At 41.3% G+C, this 24,173-nt stretch overlaps 5 protein-coding genes across 6 annotated transcripts in view; 3 read left to right on the top strand and 2 right to left on the bottom strand.

Moving 5' to 3' along the window:
• The window catches only part of tmem43 (transmembrane protein 43), a 5,417-nt gene extending 1,898 nt beyond the window's left edge, over positions 1-3,519 (bottom strand). The window contains exons 1-7 of the mRNA XM_020607752.1: positions 3,369-3,519; positions 2,269-2,415; positions 2,020-2,154; positions 932-1,026; positions 463-512; positions 290-359; positions 55-199 (exon numbers count right to left, since the gene is read on the bottom strand). Of these exons, the coding sequence (XP_020463408.1) occupies positions 55-199; positions 290-359; positions 463-512; positions 932-1,026; positions 2,020-2,154; positions 2,269-2,415; positions 3,369-3,386 (660 nt within the window). The 5' untranslated portion in view covers positions 3,387-3,519. The remainder of the gene's footprint in view (positions 1-54; positions 200-289; positions 360-462; positions 513-931; positions 1,027-2,019; positions 2,155-2,268; positions 2,416-3,368) is intronic.
• Positions 3,520-5,335: 1,816 nt separating this feature from the next.
• Positions 5,336-8,253, top strand: LOC109964439 (rab GDP dissociation inhibitor beta; the record flags this gene model as incomplete). The annotated part of the gene is given in 9 exon segments (XM_074527653.1): positions 5,336-5,455; positions 5,560-5,656; positions 5,756-5,890; positions 5,962-6,160; positions 6,252-6,389; positions 6,554-6,825; positions 6,964-7,108; positions 7,219-7,273; positions 7,361-8,253. Coding segments are annotated over 9 exon segments (1,308 nt in total), but the record flags the coding sequence as incomplete, so codon positions are not given.
• An 82-nt stretch (positions 8,254-8,335) lies between these two features.
• ndufaf3 (NADH:ubiquinone oxidoreductase complex assembly factor) lies at positions 8,336-11,365 on the bottom strand. The gene is made up of 5 exons (XM_020607737.1): positions 11,070-11,365; positions 9,739-9,934; positions 9,552-9,618; positions 9,066-9,166; positions 8,336-8,955 (listed from the first exon to the last, which is right to left on the bottom strand). Exons 1-5 carry the CDS (start codon positions 11,267-11,269, stop codon positions 8,848-8,850), a joined length of 672 nt encoding a protein of 223 aa, XP_020463393.1. The 5' UTR covers positions 11,270-11,365; the 3' UTR covers positions 8,336-8,847.
• A 189-nt stretch (positions 11,366-11,554) lies between these two features.
• On the top strand, positions 11,555-20,626 carry nckipsd (NCK interacting protein with SH3 domain). 2 transcript variants are annotated; one of them, XM_020607734.1, is made up of 13 exons: positions 11,555-11,976; positions 12,959-13,071; positions 13,148-13,358; positions 14,043-14,118; positions 14,315-14,859; positions 15,770-15,940; positions 16,766-16,851; positions 17,073-17,212; positions 17,295-17,375; positions 17,665-17,793; positions 18,136-18,225; positions 18,319-18,491; positions 19,054-20,626. In XM_020607734.1, exons 1-13 carry the CDS (start codon positions 11,806-11,808, stop codon positions 19,276-19,278), a joined length of 2,211 nt encoding a protein of 736 aa, XP_020463390.1. In that variant the 5' UTR covers positions 11,555-11,805; the 3' UTR covers positions 19,279-20,626. The 2 variants fall into 2 exon arrangements, with proteins under 2 accessions (XP_020463390.1, XP_020463391.1); XM_020607735.1 differs by having other exon boundaries at positions 11,557-11,976; positions 14,318-14,859.
• A 447-nt stretch (positions 20,627-21,073) lies between these two features.
• slc25a20 (solute carrier family 25 member 20) overlaps positions 21,074-24,173 on the top strand; it is a 6,811-nt gene continuing 3,711 nt past the window's right edge. Inside the window, exons 1-6 of the mRNA XM_020607736.1 lie at positions 21,074-21,165; positions 21,263-21,381; positions 21,906-21,998; positions 22,108-22,235; positions 22,325-22,415; positions 22,742-22,859. Coding sequence (XP_020463392.1) covers positions 21,277-21,381; positions 21,906-21,998; positions 22,108-22,235; positions 22,325-22,415; positions 22,742-22,859 — 535 coding nt within the window. The 5' untranslated portion in view covers positions 21,074-21,165; positions 21,263-21,276. The remainder of the gene's footprint in view (positions 21,166-21,262; positions 21,382-21,905; positions 21,999-22,107; positions 22,236-22,324; positions 22,416-22,741; positions 22,860-24,173) is intronic.

The raw sequence follows: 24,173 nt of genomic DNA, 5'->3' as shown, positions 1-24,173 counted from the left end.
ATTTTTACATAGTGGAGGGAAGTGGAGATGCCATGTCCGTCATATATATGTCAATGAATGAATGTGAACATTGACAAACAGAGGCTCTATAATAGGTTGTGTGTTTATGTCATTGTTTAGACAGATACCTTTAGACAGGATGAAAGGCCCAGCTCTGACTTCAGGAAATACTACTGTCACACTCTGAACTGCCATTGCACTGAAATAAAGATTAAATTAAACATGAAGTACACAAATTATTTCAGATACCACAGAACATAACAGAATAATCTTACGATTACTTGAGTACCTTGGGTTCTGATGACCGATTTCTTTATCAAAATTACGACTGTTGACGAGCTCCAATTTCCATTCCGTGTCTAAAAAAAAGGAATCAAGGGACTTTACATCAGTCAAAATGTATACAGCTTCAAACACAGTTGAGCAGGTCACCTGACACCAACCAAGATAAACACAACTCACTGTAAGTGTACGTCGTCTCAGTTTTGGTTTCACCGTTCTCTTGGTAGTCTCTGAAATTAATTGCACATTAACAACTCACTTCACTCTAATAATATTCTGTATTCCAGCCAGCCTTTTTACCATGAGCAGATCTTCGGGGTGGCAGAATGTAATTGGCCAGCCCTGGTGCCATCCCTGCTAGTTAAGTCCAACCCTAACCCTCCCCAGCCAGGAGTACATAAGGAGCGCAGCCGTAGTTTGCTAGTTTGTCTCATTTTTACACAAAAAAACAATTTGATTCTTAATAATGTGGTGCTGCTCATTTTTACACACTAGGGGTTTTATTTCCTTTTTACATGTATTTCAAACATGCCACCCATCTCTGAGTCTGTGCACCAGCCTGGCCACCCTATCAAAAGATTTCTAGATCCACCCCTGGTTTTTACACCTGACCCCACCCTCAGTGTTGACATGCAGACAACAGACTCACTTGCTCTCCTGGTGCTCCACCCACTGATACATCTCCACCTCCCTCTTCAGCTTCACTGCCTGCACCACCACTCCGTAGCTGGGGTCATGCAGGGGCTACAAAAACACATGCAGATGATCAGTCAACTGAAGTAAAGTTTGCTGCACTGCTTCAACTGATGGCTATTCAAAGTTAGCAGATTTTGGATATGGCTTTGTGCATGTAGCAGCATGTCACTTAATACATCTGTCAAATCAGCAATATAATAAAACAATCATCACATATCATTATCTTAAGATGTCTGAAAATGAAAATACTCTATTTACACCCCAACCTGTATCAAAAGCTTCTATTAAAAATATATTCCAGTTTCAGCTGAAGTGAAAAACACTGAATCTATCCTGAACAATACTGGATTGTTGGGTTGATACAGATAGGTAAGACACTAGCAAGTTTAAAAATTGTGATAACACCATATTGAACTGTTTTCTCGTCATTCAACACCAGTTTTGCATATACAAAGAATCCTTTACCAATTCCCTCTCCTGCCTTTGTTTGTATGTTATCACATGATCTTCCACAGAAACTTGGATCCATGTAGAGATTTTTTTTAACCCACAAACTTGTGGGGTTTCTTTTTATAAACACATTTTAAAAACAACAAATATTGACCAAAGTGCTACACAACAATAAAACAAATAGAATAAAAATAGCATACAAAACTTCACACATACATAAGATCACATTTAAGAATGAATAGCAATAAAAAGAACATTTTGAGCAGGTTTAAAAGCTAAAGAGAAAAAAAAATTGGTTTGTAGTTGAGACTTGAAGGCTGCCTGTGAGGGGTCATGACTGTTTGTTGTTTTTGACTGGAGGTTTCATTCCAAAGGCAGACAGTGTACTGAATAACACACTCCACACAAATGACATAGAACTGCCACAGTTTAGGAAAAATAAGTTACAATTTTTATCTTTAAAATAATTTTAAACAAACAAAAGATGTAGTTCAATAACACACAGATTAACTTTCATCTGATCAACATGTAAATAAGCAGGTTGACCCAAAAGTGAACTCAAACTGCAACCAATAACTGAACACAACCCACCTGTGAAGTGCGCAGCTGTGCAGACAGGTGAACTAAACGGTTGTTGTTCTGCAGGTCGAGGCTGGGGTAAAGCCCCAACGAGACAACAAGAGACAGGCCTTCATCCAGGATAGATGCTGTTTTCAGAGCTCGCCCCTGAGCAGACAGACGCCACAGTTAGCACGCACGACACAACAATTTAACCCCGAAGATAACAGCGTTGGGCTTTAATGTGATGCACAACTGTTTGACAGAATCAGTGTACAGTACCTCATTGGTGAACAGAACATAAACTGAGAGGAAAAACAGTCCGACACCAACAAGTGTTCCTCCAACAGTTTCACTCAGTCGCTCCAGGAATCCAGGATTAGACTTGGAAGATACACGCTTGTGTTGATCTGGGTCTGTACCTGAAAACTGAGATAAATATGAAAAAACAACTGAAGTTAAATGTCAACAACTTAACATCTAGAGGACATGTGGATTGCTTTTGTGACTTTAACTAGAACAATCAGTGATTTAGGATAAATTCCTCTCACAAATAAAAAGGTATCATTCTGGATCAAAGATTTAGATTTGACTCCACTAAACAAACAGGTGAAACTTTTCTCTAGTGATGGCCCAGTGTGTGTCACCATAACATTAAGTAGCTGTTTCATTATCACATTATTCACTAAATGACATATATAAATTCAAATAAACTCATCATATTAAATAAACACCAAGAGTAACTTTCTGGTACAATTAACTAACCGAATAGCTACACCTAATCAATCTTTTCTGGTCGTTTTTATTTTAATTTTTTTTTTGATAATACATTCACATAATCTTGACCCATGTTTAAAGATTTTACAGAGTAAGTTAACTTTACCTTGTAATTACCAACCATTTCTCTATGTGGTGTTGAACATTATTCCTAGATCGATTCTCAAATCTGCTGTGAACAATGAGAAACGTCCGCTCCCTTATTCTGTGCTTTTGTGTAGGTGGTTTTAATTAATTCACTTTATTTATTGCAACTTGTTCAGTGAAAGTACATAGTTAACTTTAGCCAAAAACTGTTCCATGTGACACAAGGCGCGAATACCTGACACACCTTTTTTTATTCTGAGCTAATTTTACTTCCTAACCCTCATTTTCTTGTTTTAACGAATAAAAGTTTATCAGAAGTGAAAACGTTAGCATTGCTGTAACACCAATAAATAAACCCACACTCAGCTAGCTAGTTAGTCTGTATGCTGTACTGTAATGCTGAAGAAGCTGAAAGAAGGCGGTAGCGTTAATTAGCATGCTATCTTTAACTGCGTACCCAAATTCATGACGAATTGATTATAAAATAAAAACCAAAGCACCACAGGTTCACCACCCACCGCATTTGCTGAAGACATTTCTTTAAATCTTTCAGCTTAGTCACACAGTGATAAAATTTAGCCAGGTCACTGATGACTAACTAGGAAGATGACACCAACTTCAAGTTCTTGTTCGTCTTCTTCTTATTATTATGATTCCTATTCTTCTTCCTTGGTTAGGCCGACTACTCGCTACAATAGCATATTTCTGCCCTCTACTGGCTGCTAGTTGTTACTGCTTCACACCGGTCCTTTATTTCTTACCACCGTATGCAGACATCTCAGCAACTTCTCAGTCTTACTCCCAGTATCCAGGTACAGTAAGGTGTACATACTAGTAGGAACAGTTTCTCTAAGTGCTCCCAGGTCTCTCCCCCTTCCTTTGTTCCTTGGACTCAATGAGGATGTGCCAGTGTCTCTGTACTATTACACTCAACTCTGCCGTCCAGGTGTCCAAACAGACCCAGCCCATTTCTGAGTCTACAGTCTACATTATTCTGGACTGTAAAACAGGATCCCCCTTTGTTTTCATTTTTGCATGAATTTTACCACATGTTCTTTAGAGCTTAGCCTATGATAGATTCACCATCCTGAGCAGCATATTTACATATATATATATACTTTTTATGTATATTTATTTTATTTGTGTATCCAAGGACTTTTACTTGTACCAGGATACTTGTATTAATACTTATTGTATTAATACATAACCCTGCCTCCCTCTCATATGCACACACATAATTGTACTTCTATCTTTGTGAGCACACTTACTGACATAATGCATTCCTTAACCCCTTACCCTAACACTTAACCATCAGCATACCTAACCAAGTCAAGTCAAGATTTTTATTTGCCATTTATGCATAAACAGACGTTCTATGCATATAGGAATTCTTGTGCAGCTCTCCTTTGGAGTCAGTAACCATAACACTTACCCTAACCTAAACCTAAGCCTAATTCTAACCTGAACCCTAAAACAATGTCTTAACCCTCAAAAACTATTTCAGAAAGTGAGGACCAACTAAAATTTTGCAAATGTCCAAAGATTTCCTCAATCTGTAGCAAACAAAAAATGACATTTTGGTCCTCACTATATAGGAAGTACAAGAACACACACACACACACACATTTGTTTTCATTCGTCGTGGGACTTTACAGTGACAGTACATTCAGTTGACACTCTAAAATTAAATGATTTTGGCCCCACAGTGTATAAGTGTGAAGAGGTTTCAGTCCTCACAGTGTGAGTAATACCAGACAGACACACACAGACAGCTGCTGTATGTGTCAGTCTTAAGAGGATTATTGTAAAGGGGAACACAAAGCAATTACTGTCACTTATCATCATCATACTGTACCTGTGTCTCTCCTTCTCTACACACAGGCACATACACACACACACACACACAATATTGCAACAGGCTGTAGCCACAAAAAGCACTGGGGCTCGAGAGGCAGCGAGAAACAAGCAGAGACTGTTGGAATGCAGGAATATGATATTATAGTGCTTGGAACTGGACTTAAGGTAAGAAAATGTCTTTCATATAAAATATGTAGCCTGCTGTGTGAGGCACATGAGGGAATTAACACGCATCTCTCAGTTTACTGGGTAGAACTGTGGATTCACTCAGACAGCCTCTTTAGAGCACAGAAATGGATAGTACTTCATTTACAGTTTGTAAAACATTCAGAACCATAGTCCCATGAACAAACCAAATTATGTTTAAGGTAAGAGAATAAAAGAATTTCACATGTTTTTCAATCATCACTCATCATGGATATTTTTTATTCCACAGTGAATAATTAGGCCTTTAATTTTCTCTCAAAACTGTAATTCCTCTTGACAGAAGTGAAGCAGTATTTTTCACACTTGTCTTGCTAATCCACATACAGACCTTCTAAGATCATGGTAAAAGGACTTATAACAGTTTAACTTTGACATCTTTATGCTAGTCTTACTCTGGGGACACACTAACTAACTGCACCCTTGTCTCTCTCAGGAATGTGTCCTCTCTGGTTTAATGTCTCTAAGTGGGAAAAAGGTTCTTCACATCGACAAGAATCCTTACTATGGAGGAGAGAGCGCGTCCATTTCTTCCCTTGAGGAGGTGTGGTCACACAAACAGCAACACAAAAGACTCACAAAATTTCAAAGATGTGCTACATTGATGACTTGTGGTGTTTATGGCTCACTGTGTTTCTACATTTACAGCTGTACAAGAGGTTTAAGGTGCCACGTCCTGCTAAATTCATGGGCCATGGGAGAGAGTGGAACATCGATCTTATCCCCAAATTTTTCCTTGCCAGTGGTGAGAACCTAGTATCATTCCTCTGAAGTGTGATTTGTGCAGTGCGTTTATTTGCATTATTTTAGTGTAGTGTACGAGAGTGCTGTCTGTTTGTATTAGGTCAGCTGGTGAAAATCCTGTTGCACACTGAGGTTACTCAGTATCTGGACTTCAAAGTTGTTAAAGGCAGTTATGTATACAAAGCAGGAAAAGTGCACAAAGTCCCCACCACAGAGGAAGATGCCCATGCTTCAGGTAACGCACAAAGTTGTTGCCGTTTTTAAAGACAATACATGTTCTGTTTAATAGAAAGAACAATGTTTCAGATCTGATGGGCATGTTTGACAAGAGAAGATTCAGGAAGCTGCTGCTCTTCGCTCTGAACTTTGATGAGAGAAACCCTCGTACCTACCGGGACATGGATCCTAACCGAACCACCACACGGGACCTGTTCTGCCACTTTGACCTGGGACTAGATGTTATGGAGTTCACAGGCCATGCCATAGCGTTACACGGCAGCGAAAGGTTAGTCACAGGCACATTTTGTAAACCAGATACGGCTGCAGCTGATCCGAACTTGCCTGATGTCACTCCCTGTCTCCTGGTGTCCCTGTAGTTACCTGGACCAACCCTGTGTGGAAACCATCAGAGGGATCAAACTGTACTCTGAGTCTCTGTCCTGCCACAACACCAGTCCATACCTCTACCCTGTGTATGGGCTGGGCGAACTACCACAGGGATTTGCCAGGTTACAGTGACACTAGTTCTGAGCAATATATCAGTATTTCCTGAAGTTTTTTTCCCTTCAGAACTAAATAACTACTCAGATTTCTGCTTCTGAAAAACTGTTTGTGTGATTACTTATTACATCTGGTGCAGAGTCTACCATCAACTCCCAGCACCCCGACACTGCCCCAGATATGGAGGTCATTTTTCCTAGCAATCACTTGGAATCAAATCATTATGTTTTATTTACATTATCTGTCCTGCTTCTTTGTCCTTTCTCTCTTCTTAACAGCTGTTCCACTGTAAACAACTCATCTGTGATCCCAGCTACGTTCCCAGCCGAGTGAGGAAAATGGGCCGTGTCATAAGGGTCATCTGTTTATTAAATCACCCAGTTAAAAACACCCATGAGGCCAGCTCCTGTCAAATCATCATCCCTCAGACTCAGCTCAATAGGAAATCAGGTCTGTCAAAGCCTGAAAATAAGTCAAGTAATCATTTTACTATTACTAGGTCATTTAATACAGCATAGGAAGTGTGTCGACTGGTTGATCACACTGACTTATAATGCATGAACTACTTCTTCTCTTTCATCCAAGCAGACATTTACATATCTGTGGTGTCCTATGCTCACAACGTGGCCTCGGAGGGGATGTACATCGCCACAGTGAGTGCAACCGCAGAAACCAGCAACCCAGAGAAAGAGGTGCAGCCTGGACTGGAGCTCCTCGAACCCATCATGCAAAAGTCTGTGATGCTTTTACCTCGATAATTTTACTGTTTATGTTTTTGTGGTTGTGTCAGTTAAATTCCATTTTACACAATGTTTAACTGGTGACTTTCCACTTTGAATCCAGATTCATTTCAATCAGTAATTTGCTAGTTCCCAATGAAGACGGAAGTAAGAGTCAGGTAATGAGCAGATTACTACAAAAGAGGATTGTAGTGTGGTGAGAGCAGTGTTGGTGACAGACTTCTCCTCTGTCCTTTCTTCATTAGATATTTGTGTCCCGCTCCTATGATGCAACAAACCACTTTGAGACTGAATGTGAGGACATCACAGACCTGTACCGCCGGATCACAGGAGCAGAGCTCCACTTCAGAGGAGCTCAGAGACACCAGTCACACAGTTCTGATGTCGACTGACCAAGGCTTTCAACACCAGGACCAATTCATTCAATAGCTGGGACCCTGAGTGATATAATGGATGACTATACAACACAACTGTACAGCTAGGGCGTTACTACATGTAGCATAGACAGAACTGAACAGAACTGCCTCTGTACTGTTTGCTAAACCTAATGTTGCTGAGTAATAGTTTAGAAAGCATCTCTTTGGTTAATCCTGTTGTTTTGCTATGAGAAAAATATTTCTTTAACCATTACTGAAGCTAGTAGTTTTATTAATATAAGATCATAAGCATATGGTTTTTGTGTTATGTAACAGAACATTTTCATCCACTTTTGATAGATACGTCATTTCTTCACATGGACTGAGGTGACCTCACAGGCATCAGTTTGATAGGAAATATATATATATCTTTTAAAGCACCAATAATTAGACTAATTTGACTATTTTTCAGGAACAGCAGGTAAAAGTAATAAAGCAGTACCCTGCATGTGAACGACTGAAGCATTCAGAGTGATGATGGGCATGTGGCACCTTGGCAGATGATGTGATATAAATTACAGTAATGTGCAGAGGATTAGTGGATTCTCTCATCTATGGAGCTTATGTGCAAGAAGAACAAAGGAACTGAATTATGTCATATGCTGCACACGGGCATCTTGTCGGTGGCAGTGCTGCAGGAGGCCAGACAGACACGCAGAGTAAAGAGGCTTATTCAGATGAAGGACAGTCACCATCAGCACCTCAGGCAAAGAGCTGAAACATCATAGTTTACTTTTCTGTGCACAGACAGGAACTACTCAGTGTCAGTTTAAAATAAACTAATAAAAAAAATAACACACTATGTTAGTATTATTATACATTTATGTTGTTGGTGAAAACATTAAATGTCTGATAGTTACTGTTTCTTATACATAACACATTAAATACATATTTTACACACACAAGTACTCCTATACAAGAGTACAGCTGCACATTATTACAGTGTAGTTCTCCATCACTGTGTCCTGTATGAATACTTTGACCTGAGCACTTGTGACACACACACCAACCTAGATAGAAAATCTGACAGTATTGATACATGAAACTATAGTCAAACATTTGTTTTTACTTGTGTGAAAAATCTCTAATTGTTAGCTCAATGTTCAGTTTACCTCAGATCAACAGATGACAACAGCACTGACAGCTCATTGTTATAAAATATCTGTTGTAATCAAATACTGAAGGTGAAGATCACTGTTTTTGTTCCTCTTGAAGCTTTGTGCAGAAGGAAACCATCTTACAGGCCCGACGTGATTCATAAACATTTAAGCTCCATCCACAGACCTCAGTCTGTGTTTCTGTTGACATCACAGCACTCACTCCTGTGTTAGTTCCAAGGCTGTGCTCACAGGTGGAGGGATCAGACCAGCAGCTGCTAATCTTCGCTCACTCGTCAGGAAGTTGAAGGTTGCACAGGCATTTGGCTGAAAAACATGAGAATGAAAAAAAGTCAGTTCTTTGTTAATGTAAGTCTTTCATGCCTGCAGGATAAGCACAGGAAATTTACTACACTGATATTCTGGGTATATTTTACCGTGTCTTGCACCTCCACAGCGATGCCTTTACTCCTGAGTAGAGTAAGGACTGAAGGGTTAATTTGTTCAAGCCGTGCACCTGTGCCTAGTACAAGAATCTCTGCATAAACGACAAGTGACGTGCATTAGGAAATGTTTTTACAGTTAAACACACCCTGTATTAACCTAGATGAGTGATGAACTCAAGGCAAACTTTGAATAACTGCATGGAGAAACATACTGATGCTTCCATATGGGGCATGAAGGCTCAGTGAACAGTCTGACAAGAATGAAAATGATGTCAATCATGTTCTAAGATCACAACTCATTTACACATCTATGGGAGATTTTAGACTTACATCTTAGACAACGCGCTCCACCAGAAACAACCGAATGAAATGAATCATTTCAGATTCTTTTAAACTAGGCCAAGGATCACTGACCTCACAAAAAACCTTTTCTTGATTTTACCACCCATCTGTATGTTGGTGATTTTTTATTTTTACCTATTCTTGGTTCAAGCATATGGAAGAGTGATACACTGTCTTCTGTGATGTCTTTATAGCTGCCCACCTGTAGAAAGAGAGATCTGAATCAGTAAGAACCACACAGAAAGCTGTTTAAATGAAATACAAAGCAGCACAGGATGCAACAAACTATGGTGTGTGACGGTACTTCAGATACTTCTCTCACATTCCACTGCAGGATAGCCGGAGGCAGCACAGCACAGGGCCCAAACACCTTGTTGCCATTAATGTTGAATCCTCCGGAACTGTAGCTGTGGATCATGACCCCGCTGTCTGGCTCCTTCTGCATGAGGGACATGGTAGTACGCTGGTACATCTCATCATCAGTGGGATCCAATCTATGAGCACGGGACAGAAAAGGGCTGGAACAAAATATGGAAACAAAGTTAGAGCCAATAATACACTAAGTACACAAGAGTGATCATTTTATTATTGTCATTATTATTATTACACAAAATGGCTGTGGCCTGAAACACCGTGGGCCTGAATCACACTCTGTAACTATGGCCTTATCTCTGTACATTCTGCAATACTTTAATTTCACAAAAACAGGCCATACTGCAAAACGGCTGCCATATGTCCCAGTTTAAAATCCAAAAAACATAATGCCAACATACGGACAGGGCTGACCACCAGCAGCTTAAGGCCTGTTTCTGCAAGGGATAAATGAAGAAGAAGAAGAAGAAAATTCTCCTTGTCTAAAGAGCTGCAGCAAATTTCAGTCTGTTCTCACAATTTATCTTGACTATTAGAAAAATGTGAGCAAGTTCATCAATCCTGTGTCTCTGATATGCAAGGCAGTGCTGTTTATATTCAGCTGCTGTCTCACAAGCTGGGGACTCAAGATGACCTGACCAGAAGAAAGTGTGAATGACTCCAGCAGATGGAGCCAGTGATGATGTCTCATCTGCAAACCAGTTTAGGGATTATCCCAAATGGGAATGTTTGAGAGTCCGCTGGACAGAGCAGGATATATCACGGCAAAAGGTAAAAACCTGTACAGTGTTCTGATCTCCTACAACATTGCTTTATTCCCTGTTTTGATTAATCACATTTATATCAGGCACAAAACAGCGCTAAACAAACATCACATTACATACACATAACTAATCTGCCACGGGCAACAATACATGCATCTTCAGAAAACAAGTAATCAATTGTCACAGGTATAAACAGTTTAAGTGTGTGAACACCAAAAATAAAATATTTTGTTATTTAATTGGTTGTTATCATACACTGTTTTGTAGATGTACAGCATGAGAAGTTGTTTTTAGATACAGCCAAAAGTTGTACTATTTCCTATGTTCTAACTTTGCCTCTAATGACTAGTGGATTAATCAAAGAGACATCAATGGTCGGTTGCATCTAGTCAACATGCAACTTGTATCCAAGATCTCCAGCTTCTGTGAAAGCAAAGCATTTCATTTTTTGTCTCCTACACAAAGTCAACCAGCTTATTCATCTTAAACAAATAACAAGCCCTAAATGACAAACTACCTTGAGAGGAGAATCCCTGCCCTGGAGGAGAAGAGAAAGCCCCGTGTTGAGCTCTGAAGGAGGAATTTTGCGCAAGTCGCACCGGCCATGTTGACTGAACTAACCAAAAACCAACCGGAGACAAGCTGGGGGACATCATTCTGGGTAACACCGGGAGCTTGTTTCCGGTGTCGTGTAACGCAAAGTCGAACACTGTTCATTTCAGGTCCAACATAATCTCCGCTGATTTTAACAGTGCTCACTTGTTTAATGGTATTTAAATAATAGCAAGTAGTCTGAAATACATGAATGGAGTTTGTACTGTGTACCATAGCTGAGATGTTATACAATTGCTCTCTAATGGATTATTACTAAATCTTAATTACTCATAAAGCAGACTATATACAAGTTACAACATGCAAATTAAAAGTGTCTTTAGAAATGGATCATTAAATATTTTGCGAACTCTTGCAGCAACAGCAACAACAATCAAGAGAAACAGGTCGACTCTGCCTTCGATTACAATGCCTGGGGGGCGTGTTCAGGGTGCAGCAGCACCCCCTGCGGTGTGTACTGGTAACAGCCGCAGGTCAGATGATCCGATCTGCATTGTAAATAGACAGCGGTGGCCATGCCTTCAGAACCTCTTTAACTCATCTTCAGCAGAGCAGGTCTTTCAACTCGGGGTCTAATACCTTCAGACACCGCTTCTCTGACAGTTTCGGCCCATATCGACGTGTTAAAGTGTTATTAAAGCATGTACCGGTCTCTGTACGCCTTCCAATCTACGGAGCCCAACTCGCTGCACTTCGCGGCCGGAGAAAGCTTCTTAATCCTGGAGAGGAGCAACAAACACTGGTGGCTGGGGTCCCGCTGCAGCTCGGGGGAAACCGGCTACATCCCCGCCTCATACATCGAAAAATTACAGGTTAATGCTACTTTTTGATCTGCTTGTTTTCTCTGTGTCCCGGCGAATTTAAGCGGCGACCGTGTAGCATCCCGAGGTGAAGAGTGAGTGCGTAGTAACGTTAAGGCTTAAGTTGATGGGATCGAGAGAGACAGATCCAGTGTGACCGTACGTGGAATAGCCTGAAGCGCAGCCTCGTTGAAACTGGCTGCTTGTTATTGTTAGAAAGTAAATGCGTGCTTACAGAAGAACCCATACATTATTGGAAGGGTTGCATTATGTAGGGCCATGGCCTTCTACTCTGCATCTGCTCGCTGCGACAGAGGGGAGATAACAGGATAGGACAGGAAAAGAGTCAGGAAAGGATGTGACAGGATTGGATGATATAATACAGGACACATCCGAGGACAAGACCAGCGAGGCCACCAACACAGAAAGCCACTGTTTCTGCTGCCAGGTCTCTACCGGCTCTTATCAGAATCAGAGTCAGAATCAGAATCAACTTTGCTGAACACAAGGAATTTCAGCGGCTCTCAATGTGCATGTAAATATCCCCATGCAAGACAACAGCAAGGGGCAAGTAAACAATATACCATCATAGGAAGAATTACCCTCAACTACCCTTTTTACTGTTTAATAAGTAGCAACACAGCTTTCTCTCAGTGACGTGCTCACCAGTGGGGAGACTCCTTTTTCCAGAGATCCAGACTCACAGTGAACTAGTCACAGCATGTATCCAACACTGTCAGGACAGGAATGCTCTCTCCTGTTGTTGCTAATCACACTGGCTGTGGAGGTTCAATGAGGCTGAATCTAAACACACGTGATACTGGTCTACAGGCTGTTCTTGTTATAGAACTGTTCTAATTTGGTTCTGCCTGGAGCCACACATGTCCCCAAGCCATCGTTTTATTTAAAGTTTAATAATTTTGCATGCTACCATATGAATGAATATTCAGTGCATTCACCTCCACCCTCTACATGTTCTCTTTCTGTCTGCTAGGCTCCAGAGCAGGATGAAGTTTTGCAGTCAATTGACAGAGCAATTGAAGGCATCCACAATGTGGCCTTAAAGAATGGAGGCAAATATAATCTGGAACAGCGAGATGTTCTACAGTGAGTTGAAAATGCACATGGTCATAATAACATATCATCCTGTATATGAATCCTTTTTTCCCCCCCTCTGTCACAGAAAGTTGATCCATCACAGAAAAGAGACCCTTGCACGACGGAGTTCCTCCTCCTCCAGTCATAAACAGGGGCTTCCGTCTTCCAGCAGTGAGTTATCTCTCAGTCAGACTCCTCCTCCACCCAACGGCCTTAACCGAGACTACGGACGACAGGGAAGCATGCCATTATCAGGAAGCATGGATAATATGCAGGGTGAACAGGGATTTTACCAGGTAACACATTCAGTACACACAAAACTACACTATATGTAACCAAGCTGCCCCATATTTAGTTCATTGTACCCTTTTAACTAACTGTTAGAGGGCCCCAGGACTCAGATTCACTGTTGGGATTGTACTGACACCTCTGTACATTATATCATCTCCCAGTCTTTATTAAGTACAGAGCGCACAACAAACCGTACTGTGCACGAGTGCCTCCCACTCAGCTCTATCAGACAGTATGATCGTGTTGGCACCACCTGTCATGTTTTAGCTGTGTTCAATGGGTTTTGTTAAAGTGTTTTTCTTAGGTAAGATATAGTGATCCTGGAATTGTTCATGTTTGGCTTTGCTCTTGTTTTTCAGTAGGTCAAGATTGCATTTGTACTGATGACATTTGACATGGTAGAAGCTGGACTTTCTCACTATTCACAGTTCCAGCTTCTCCCGTGTGATCTTCTCTGTTTTGTATCACTGTAAACTGAATATGTGATATGTGGTTTTTGGACTGTTGGGTGGACAAAATACTGTTCTCCACTGGTGCAAATTCACACCTGCAATGAGCCAGATCACCAAAATTCATTTGATATGACAGTGGACCTGAAGCTTTTGGGGCCCCTCTGTGTCTGGGGTCTGTGGACAGCTGCCTGCTTTACCCAGCTGGTAATCCAGCCCTGCCTGCCTTCCCTCCTCCAGGTGCCTCCTCAGCCTCGGCGTGCAGCGCCGATCACCCCTCCTCCCCCTGAAAAACAGAGAAACAGCCGACGTCCAGGTCAGTGAACAGGAGCAGGAACACGCACTATAATCCCTCCACTCTTGACTTGTAAACATATGATAGTGTTGCACAGTGGAGTGGTTTCACTGATGCTACCTGCTGCAGCTCGACACTTCACAAACATACTCTATTCTTAGTCAGGTCATTCCTCTTCACTCTCCTATCTGTAACTGGAGCTCCCCCTCTCTTTTAGCAGAACCGGAGGTCCCCTCCAGAGTGTCCTCGCTTCCTCCGTCCCCTGCCCCCTCCCTCTCAATCAGCACCACCTCTTTAGAGTCAGGCTCCTCCCGCTCTCTGGTCTCCTTGGATAGCAGTTTGCCAAGTGTTTCCAGCACCCCCCCTCCTCCTGTGCCATCCCGTATGAAGGCCCCTGCGCCACCTTCAGACGCGCTGCACTCTGACTCTCCTCCTCAGCCAGCTCCTGCAAAGAAAAGCCCAGCTCCGCAGCCTCCCCAGCCCACCCCTTCTTCACAGCCTGCTGTGGAGGACCAGCTGGAAAGCGATTGGCCTGTTGCCCCCCTTTCTGTTGCTGAAAGCCCACCTTGCAGCCCCACTAGCTCTGAGCCGGTTCCCATGACTATTGGGGCTGAACTGATCGAGCTGGTACGGAAGAACACCGACTTGAGTTACGAGCTGTCGCGGGTAGCTGTTGGTGTGGTGGTTGGCCATCTGCAGACCGCTTTACCTCAGGCCTCCTCCGCTCTGGAGCAAGTTCTCCTCTCACTGGTGGAGAGCAAGGTCAGATTTGTTTTCATTATATCATGTGGATTCAGCATCCTGGAGGCTTGTCAGCTTAAAGGAGGATGTTATAGCTCATTCTGCATTATCTAACATTACTCAGTCATTTTTAAACAAGAGGGACAGGAATCACAGTATCATTCACTCATTTCCTGTTATTAAATGCAGGTTTTGCAGTTTCATCCAAGCATGAAATAACTGGCAGATATTTCAGCTTTTTCTTCTTGGTAATGAGCAGTGCAAACAGCATTTAGAGCAAGGTTTTGCCTCCATCGTCTGACCCAGCTCATCTAAGTAAAGAGATGCTCTGTGGTCTACTGGCAGCATCGTTGGTGTGCTTTTAGATATGAGACACTCAACTAGAGCACCTGACTCTGCAGTTCAGGCTTTTTTTAGCATCTCTCAGTTTCGTTTTTTGCTTAGTTTTATGGTCCGCAGGTTTACAGGGGTTTTTTTTGTATTGTTTGGTTTTTCATGCTCGCTGCTCTCATCAAGCTGTTTTTAGTAGCAGCAGACAGCTGTTAAACAAAAAAGCCCAGATGAGCCCACAGTAACCCACTGAAAAATAATGTTAGCCATTAGCTAGTGTGCTAATATAGTGAAGCATAAGGAGAAACATTTTTAGGAGTTTTTGGAGACTGGAGGAGAGCTAAAAGGAGAGCGAAGATTAGACCTATTAGATGGCTGGAAATGCAGGTCCAAATGAATGATAATGTTTCTCTGTATCTTCTGGATGTGTAAATAAGCAACTGTTTGCTAACATGTTAGCTATTATCAGTTTATCACAGTTTGGTCCCCAGGTGGCCAAAAAATCTATTACTAATCTATTACTAGCTAAAGCTACAGCAAATCCTACACTGTCCTGCTGTAAATGTCTAAAATATATTTAAAATTCTCTTGGTTTCTGTAGGACTTTAGTTCGGGTCTGCCACAGGGCCAGGTGTGTCATGATGAGCAGCGACTGGAAGTGATCTTCAGTGACCTCGTCCGCCACCGGGAAGATTCCCAGCAGCGTAGCTGGGCACTTCATGAAGACCACGCTCTGATCGCCTGCTACCTGGAGGAGCTGCTGAAGATACTGGTATGACGCAGTGGGCTATTACTGTGTGTGGCCTCTGTTTCCTGTAGCATATCCATCTGCAGGGTGCCTGTCTTCTGATCGATGAAGCGTCAGATGGCATCCGTCTGTGTCATACCTGTAAAGTCAGACGCACACAGATAGTTCAGTCAGAAATATACTCAAACTAGAAGACATCTTACCAGAACACTTATGATCCAAAATATGAGTGTGATAATTCATCATATTGTGTTTTGCCTAATGAACAACAGTGAAACAGGCTACTACTGAATTGCGATAAATGGATATTCCTAACTTGTTTACTATCGCCATAATGTGATGCATAGTGATACTGGAAAAACATATTAATATCAGGAGATTGATTTCAGCCATCTTGCCTGAATTTAAAAGTTGATATGCACAGACAAAAAAAAAACATGCAAAGGGGAAGTTCTTTCAGCAAGTACTGTACCTACTAATTCAATATGAAAGAAAGTTTATATGGACAAAACTGTTTTCAAGTTGATATTCTTTCATTATTAATGCTTATTGAGTCTGTGATGTGAGCACAGCACCTGTCTGGATGTGGTGTTATCACAACCAGACATGTTTGATCACAGAGGCTCTACACATCCCACAGTGTGGATGAGGACTGAGTCGGTAAACCCTCCACTTGACCCGACTGACACTCAGATTAGGGTTGGGATGTTCAGATGCGTTGTAAATAGGCTTCCTAATCTAGTGGTGTACCCAGGGCCCATGACTGTAGAACAGATTATGAATTTGCTTACTGTAGTTATGATGTTAAATAATGTCAGTGCTGTTAAAAATCAATTTTTCTGTTCTCAGACTGATGCAGATCCAGTGGTGTGTAAGAGGATGTGCAAGGCCAATGACTATGAGAATGTGCTCTCTCTGGTTTCATATTATCAGATAGAAAGACATAATAATAATAATAATAATAATAATAGTACTGACTATGATCTTCTTATTGTCTTTATTGGTTTAGTTGCATACCAGCTTGATACCACTGAATAAGGACTTTTTAAATACTGTAAGACACTCAAAGATGGTCTGAATGGGGGCTGTGTGGTGGGGATGTTCAGCATACATTTTGGTTGATGTTAGCTCATTCTTGCCGTCATGTGACTGTGCAGGAGCATCGTGTGTCATTGCGGCTGCTGCTGCTCAAAGTGTTCGGGGCGATGTGCAGCCTGGACGCTGCTCTCATCTCCACCCTCCTCAACTCTATCCTTCCCATGGAGCTGGCCAGAGACCTACAGACTGACACACAAGGTGAAAATCTTTACTTTTGTAAGTACTTGAAGTATCCACAGGTACTCTGAGTTACTGTTTTTGTCTGCTCTTCTTTCCTCAGAACATCAGAAGATGTGTTACACAGCCTTGGTACTGACTATGATCTTTTCAATGGGCGAACAGCTGCCATATCGTCACTATGGTAGGATGAGTCGTTCTTATATTATATAATGCAGCTGCAAAATAATAACATTTCAGTGGCATATAATATAAGAATATTTAATTTCTGCATATGATGCTAGGCACATAAACACAGAGCTTTGTTGGTGAACAAATCAACTTTGTTTTTAGTTTCAGGACGATGCATTTTCCATCTCATGACAGCTTATGGAAGGTTTTACCAAGATAAACAAATCTGCCTGAGATACATGCATTAAAAGGATATTATGAGTATTAACAGGATAATCCCCCCTGACCCTCCCTGCTTTCAGAACACTTGAATGCTGACTTTGTTGAGTTCCTGTTGGGTGTGGTGGAGGATGGCCATCCCTCTGATCCTACAGAGCAGCTGCCTGACATCTTCCTCAACCTCCTGCTGTCCTTCAACCTGCACCACACGAGTAAGGACATCCTCACAGCAGACACACTGATCTGTTGTAGCAACAAAAGCAAAAGTGATCAGTTAATTATTCAATCAATCATAAACTTTATTGCCAAGTAGGGTAAAACATAAGGAATTTAACTCCAGCTCAGTGGCTCCAAATGTGCACCAAATAAAACAGAAAGTAGTGTAGTTGTAGTGTCGTACAACCTGGCACACTATCATAGGCCTATAGGAGCAGTATTGCAGGGCAGAACTCTATACTTCTGATTTGTTTATACCTGGTTCAGCTCAGGTAGAAAACTGCCTACTATGAATACTTATTTGTGCTGTTTGCCTGTGTCCTGTCTGTGTCACCCAGCACCCAGCAACAACGTGATAATGCAGGAGCTTAAGAAGAAAAATGTTAAGATCCTGTCAGAGAAAGTGCTGCTGCTTCTGAACAGAGGCGGTAAAATACCAATGATTGTCACATTTCATAAATATTCTCTGAGTGGCCTCATTTATATTCTTCACGTTCTTACTCACGTTTTCTCCTCTTCAGACGACCCTGTGTGTATGTTCAAACACACCCCGCCTGCACCGCACTCTGTGCTCAAGTTTCTGCAGGATGTTTTTGCCAGCAGATATACAGCAGACATCTTCTACCGCACTGACATGATGGTGATGATTGACATCGCTGTTCGACAAATATCTGACCTTTCCCCTGGAGACAAGGTGAGACACTGACGCACTGCACAGCTGCTGTTCTTAGAATTTCATGATGCTGCTTCTCAGAGGTGGTACAAGGACACAAAGTCAATACTCAATGGAGCTGGTACTTTTCAAAAAAGTACTCCACTACAAGTAGAAGTATCACTTCACATTCTTTACTTAAGATGAAGTACTACGTTCATGCTTTAAATATACTTAAACTCTACTGAATCTGATGCTGTTGTGAACAGGTTCAGTTCATGTTTGTTCAACAAAGTTTCAAAAGTGAATATAGTGTTTGTTAATATCTAGTATTTTGCATTACGAATCTGAATCTGCAAAGTAACTAAAACTGTCAAATAAATGAAGTGAGTAAAAAGTACAGCATTTCCCTCTAAACTGTAGTGGAGAAAAGTAAAAATAACTGAAATGGAAATCCTCAAGTAAAGTACAGCTACCTCAAAATTGTATTTAAGTACAGCACTTGAGTAAATGTACTTAGTTACTTGCAACCCATGCTATTTCTGATATATAAACTACTTGTGAGTATGTCTGATTCTCTGCTCTCTCTCCCCTCCCTGGGAAGTTGCGGATGGAGTATCTCTCCCTCATGCACTCCATTATGAACTCGACTGACTACCTGGAGCACCAGCACCGCCTGTCTGACCTCCAGGGAACGCTGCAGAGGATTCTCAGGGAGGAGGATGATCCGGGAGAGGACGAAGGGAGTGCCACAGCAAAACAGATGGATAAGCTAATTATACAGCAGATCTACAAGGAGTTCCCCCAGATCTGTGACAACCAGAACTAATCATATCAGTATAATGCTCACACACTGTAGTCTGCTCCCATCTGCTGCAGGGAGGTACAATAAAGCTTAAAAGAAGAAGAACTGATGTTTGATGCATTTGTGCCAGCCCTGTACAGGTTTTCCCTTCTCAGATGAGTTTTATTTTACTTGTGGTGTGCATCAAGAAGAGAAAAATATGACAAATACACAAAAACCTGTAAGGTTTAGTCAACTCTGAGATTAAAAATTCCCCAAATATATGCCAAACCTTACATATAACCTTTTCTCACAGTGAATTGTAATTTCTAATTAGATTAGAAATCATACCTGAGCTAACTATAGTCCAAGTATTTTGAAAATAGAGTAACAGCATCCACGATGAAACCTTATTCTAACCAAAATAACTTTAACCAAATAGATTTTAGAGTAAAGTTTTGTGATGAAACAGCAGATTTGAGCTCATGGTCAAATAACAGTGCCATTACACAAACTGCTGTGGGAATACTCTGACCCTTTATAGAGGGACCAAACTACCGTGTGTTGCCATTCACCCCCCTCGTTCATCATATTTAAAATTAGAATCAAGTAGAACAAGCTGAGCTAGTGTAGTATCATTGTGAGAAAAAGCACACGCTGACCTGTGTTATCAGTATCAAGCTTGTAGCTGAGTAACTCGCTGCTACATATTGAGTCTCTCCTGTGACTCTGCAGTTTTCTCAGTCTGGTACTTTTGTCTCGTCACTGCTTTTCAAACATTTAAAGGTGATCGCTCTGCACTGCACATATGCAAAGCTTCTTAAGCATTTGAAGTCAGATGACGGTTTACAGATTAATGTCAGTTGGATTGATGGGTTTTTGTCCGTATGCTGCATTCACATTGAGCCTAACTGTGCTGCAATAAGGCTTTCTAACAACTTGCTGTAAAATACTGAGTCTTGGCTGATGTGAGGGAAATGTGTTCCACAGCTATTGTCTGAAAACATAAAACATTAGCCAGTGTTGTTGATTTTCACATCATCTAATGCTTCTGTGACAAGGAAGAGGAAATATAGGGCATTTCTTTTATCTCCTTGTGGTCTTATACTTTCCTTGTTTCTTCTCTGTGATAATGTTCAATGATGTTCTCCCATCTTACACTTTAACTTCTCTGTTTTTGTTCCTGGCATGGCTCTTCTGTCTAGTTTCTGAGAAGGTGGACACAATCCAGATATGATATCAAATTTTAGTTCATTCATTGATTATTTGTGTCTGGTTACAGAGTGTGAGAGAAAGAGATAAGCGTCTCCTTTCCATTGTTATTGGCTGCAAAAGTGCTACGACTGCGCTATAATGAAACTAATAAAGCTATATTTTAACAGTGGGTGTGGTCTGGTGGTTTGTTGAAAGGGAAGTTGTGTTAATTCAAAGTTATGTGGACAGGTTGTGCTAAAATGATGGAAAAATGTAATATACAGCCAATAAATAATTTAAAAAAAAACTTCAATAACTAACACCCGTGGGCACCCGCAAGTGGGCGCTGCTCTATAAACAAATGAAGGACAGTAAAAGACTGCTATAATAATGTCAAAGAATCTGTATTCTGATTTTGCATTTAAATTTAAATCAGTGCATTTTATCTTCAGCTTTACTTCATGTGTATGAAATGCAGTTTTGTTTCTTCTCATAAATATCAGCCTATATATAGTGTGTGTGGTTTATTAATTTACATATTTATTGATTATTTATTTACAAGTTGTTCAAGTTTCAAGGTAAAATCTGTTGTTGAGACTCATAGTATTTCCACCCGGACACCAAACCGCGACGTACCAGAGCTGTGTACCTGTTAAACCCGTTCGGCTTAGTAAGTGGGTGAAAGGTCCTGCAAAAAAAAAAAAAGTGACAGCAGTACACCGGGCTACGGATGAGCAGGTGAGATATTCGTTGTTTGTTTTTTATTTCTCGGCGTGTCCCAGTTTCTTCTGTTTTTCTGTTTCACTCATTCTCCGCTGATGTGTCTTTCTTCCAGACTGGAAAATAAAAATGTCCAAACAGCCGCAGCCGATCAGTCCGCTGAAGAATTTCTTCGCTGGGGGTTTTGGAGGTGTCTGCCTCGTCTTCGCTGGACATCCACTCGACACCATTAAAGTAATTAGTGCACAACGTGTGTCTTCGTTGTTTCGGTGTCTTGCATTAGGAAACAGCCAAGAGGGTGCATCCGGTTATTCGTACGTTTAGTGTAAAACTGTAGCGAGTCGCTCAGGCTCCTGCAGTCATGCAACTCAGCTCACCACTGACAGAGGTCGCACGTGAATGCGGAACTGTTGCCATCCATTATCACTGCATTGCCCGTACAGTTATGTTTGTTAGACTGATCAAATATCCAGGCCAGTGTATTAGCCAGTGCCAGTTTATTGCCAGTACTTCTGTGTCAGTGTCTACATAACAAGAAATGGTAGTTTATAAAATACAGAAACTTTTGTTGTGCACCTTAACTTCAAATCGGTGTTTGGTGGGATTACCCTTTACATAAAACAGCACTGTCTCATCTACTCTATACTGTTCTCCTCTGAGAAAACTGTAGTGATTGATTACTGAGGGTTTAAAGCTGCAGCTGTAATGCTGGATTCTGTGTGTGAGAGATCAGTACAAACCCAATCTCTTTCTCTCAGGTGCGTTTACAAACTCAGCCCAAACCAAAACCTGGAGAGAGCCTCTTCTATGCTGGAACCATCGATTGTTTCAAAAAGACCTTAGCCAAAGAGGTTAGGAGCCATGCTGCCTTCATCTCAAGAAAAAATAGGATAAAATATGTTCCAGCTTTGTTATCTTTCCTCAATCTAACATATCCTCATTTGTCCTCTTCCCTTACAGGGTGTGAAAGGGCTCTATAAAGGCATGGCAGCCCCGATCATTGGAGTCACACCCATGTTTGCCATCTGTTTCTTTGGATTCGGGCTGGGCAAGAAACTGCAACAGAGAACTCCCGATGATATTCTTACGTAGGCGATTGCTCTGTCGTAGATGGCTGTACTGTGCAGTGAAATGTTCCAGACTCTCTTGTTCATCTGCCTCTTTCACTCTTCTGCAGGTATCCACAGCTGTTTGCTGCAGGCATGCTGTCTGGTGTGTTCACCACGGCCATCATGGCTCCTGGAGAGCGAATCAAATGTCTCTTACAGGTCAGAGGTTACTGCATGTGTTTGTGCAAATATACTAATCAGATGACCCTTGTGCTGCTGGCTCTACACGCCACAAGACAGAGCTTTTATTTCAATCAGGCTCTTTAATCATCTACAGACAAATTCTTGTGTGGAAATTGCTATGTTGCTGTGTTGGTCAGGGCACGCTTGTAAAAGAGATTGTTAACCACAGTGGGATTTTTCCTGGGAAAACATTGGTTAAACAAAATAAAAAGTCAGAGTTGTTTAACTGCTTCAACTCACAGAGAGGTTTTTCCTGAGAAAGAGACAGTGAGTGTAAAATAGTGCGTGTTTGTGTGTTACAGATTCAGGCAACAACCGGGCAGGTGAAATACGCAGGGCCCATGGACTGTGTCAAACAGCTGTACAGAGAGTCAGGGATCAGAGGAGTCTACAAAGGCACTGCTCTGACTCTCATGAGAGGTGACTGTCACTGAGAAATCCTGAATCTGAACAAGTCTGATATTTAATGTTCACAAGCTTTATTCACACTGTGTTGGATATTTACAGTGGGCAGATAAAATAACGAGAACACTTTATGGAAAACGACAAACTGTTAAAAATTGCCTTGGAGAGTTTTCCTGCAAACACAGTTTTTGTTTGCATTGTTCTCTTTTGTGCTACTCACCTAAGCACTTTGCATGTGTCCTTGAGGCCTAACAAACAAAATGCTCTGGATGCATTTCCTTCCTCATTGTGTTCCTCTTCTCATATTTAAGTGTTTGAAATCCTGCATTGTTTACATGTAGCTAGCACAGTGTTGCATTGGTATGTTACCGCCTCCTGTAGATCAGTGGAATGGTATGAAACAGCAGGCAGGAGTGTAAATTGTGTCACATGCAATCTTGTGAGTGCACCAAAACAAACAGTGTAGATTACATGTCAGTATTAGTGTAATTCATCACCCCTCAGTGCACGGGCTAGTTTCTGTGCTACATGTCGTTGTCAGTATCATCCAACTTGTTGTGCTTTTCTTGATGCACTTTGTCTTCATCTTGTCATGAATCTAATATGATCCTCATCTGTAACAGTGTTTATAATCATAATTAAGTCAGATTAAGCCATTTATCATTGTTTTGTCTAATGCCCTTCTGTTTTGTATACTGTAAATAGTAGGTCATCAGATTATTAGTTCTCTTTAGAAAATAAGTCCAGTATTTTCACATAGACACATACAGTATTCAGACCCCCTTAAATTTTTCACTTTGTTATATTGCAGCCATATGCTAAAATCATTTAAGTTCATTTTTTTCCTCATTAATGTACACACAGCACCCCATATTGACAGAAAAACACAGAATTTTTGACATTTTTGCAGATTTATTAAAAAAGAAAAACTGAAATATCACATGGTCATAAGTATTCAGACCCTTCGCTGTGACACTCATATATTTAACTTAGGTACTGTCCATTTCTTCTGATCATCCCTCAGATGGTTCTACACCTTCATTTGAGTCCAGCGGTGTTTGATTATACTGATTGGACGTGATTAGGAAAGCCACACACCTGTCTATATAAGACCCTACAGCTCACAGTGCATGTCAGAGCAAATGAGAATCATGAGGTCAAAGGAACTGCCTGAACAGCTCAGAGACAGAATTGTGGCAAGGCACAGATCTGGCCAAGGTTACAAAAAAATTTCTGCTGCACTTAAGGTTCCCAAGAGCACAGTGGCCTCCATAATCCATAAATGGAAGACGTTTGGGACGACCAGAACCCTTCCTAGAGCTGGCCGTC

The sequence above is a fragment of the Monopterus albus genome, unplaced genomic scaffold (assembly GCF_001952655.1).
Source record: "Monopterus albus unplaced genomic scaffold, M_albus_1.0 scaffold89.1, whole genome shotgun sequence".
NCBI lineage: Eukaryota > Metazoa > Chordata > Actinopteri > Synbranchiformes > Synbranchidae > Monopterus > Monopterus albus.
This window is presented reverse-complemented; position numbering and strand designations above follow the sequence as displayed.

Excerpts from the sequence above, each read along its gene's own strand:
- ndufaf3 (XM_020607737.1), bottom strand. The coding sequence starts at position 11,269 with ATGAACAGTGTTCGACTTTGCGTTACACGACACCGGAAACAAGCTCCC. Across the intron at positions 9,935-11,069 it reads GCAGGGATTCTCCTCTCAAG|CCCTTTTCTGTCCCGTGCTC; the intron begins GTAGTTTGTCAT and ends ATTTTGTTCCAG. Across the intron at positions 8,956-9,065 it reads CTGTGGAGGTGCAAGACACG|CCAAATGCCTGTGCAACCTT; the intron begins GTAAAATATACC and ends CATGTTTTTCAG.
- nckipsd (XM_020607734.1), top strand. The coding sequence starts at position 11,806 with ATGTACCGGTCTCTGTACGCCTTCCAATCTACGGAGCCCAACTCGCTG. Across the intron at positions 15,941-16,765 it reads AGGAGCTGCTGAAGATACTG|ACTGATGCAGATCCAGTGGT; the intron begins GTATGACGCAGT and ends TTCTGTTCTCAG. Across the intron at positions 17,794-18,135 it reads CTTCAACCTGCACCACACGA|CACCCAGCAACAACGTGATA; the intron begins GTAAGGACATCC and ends TGTGTCACCCAG.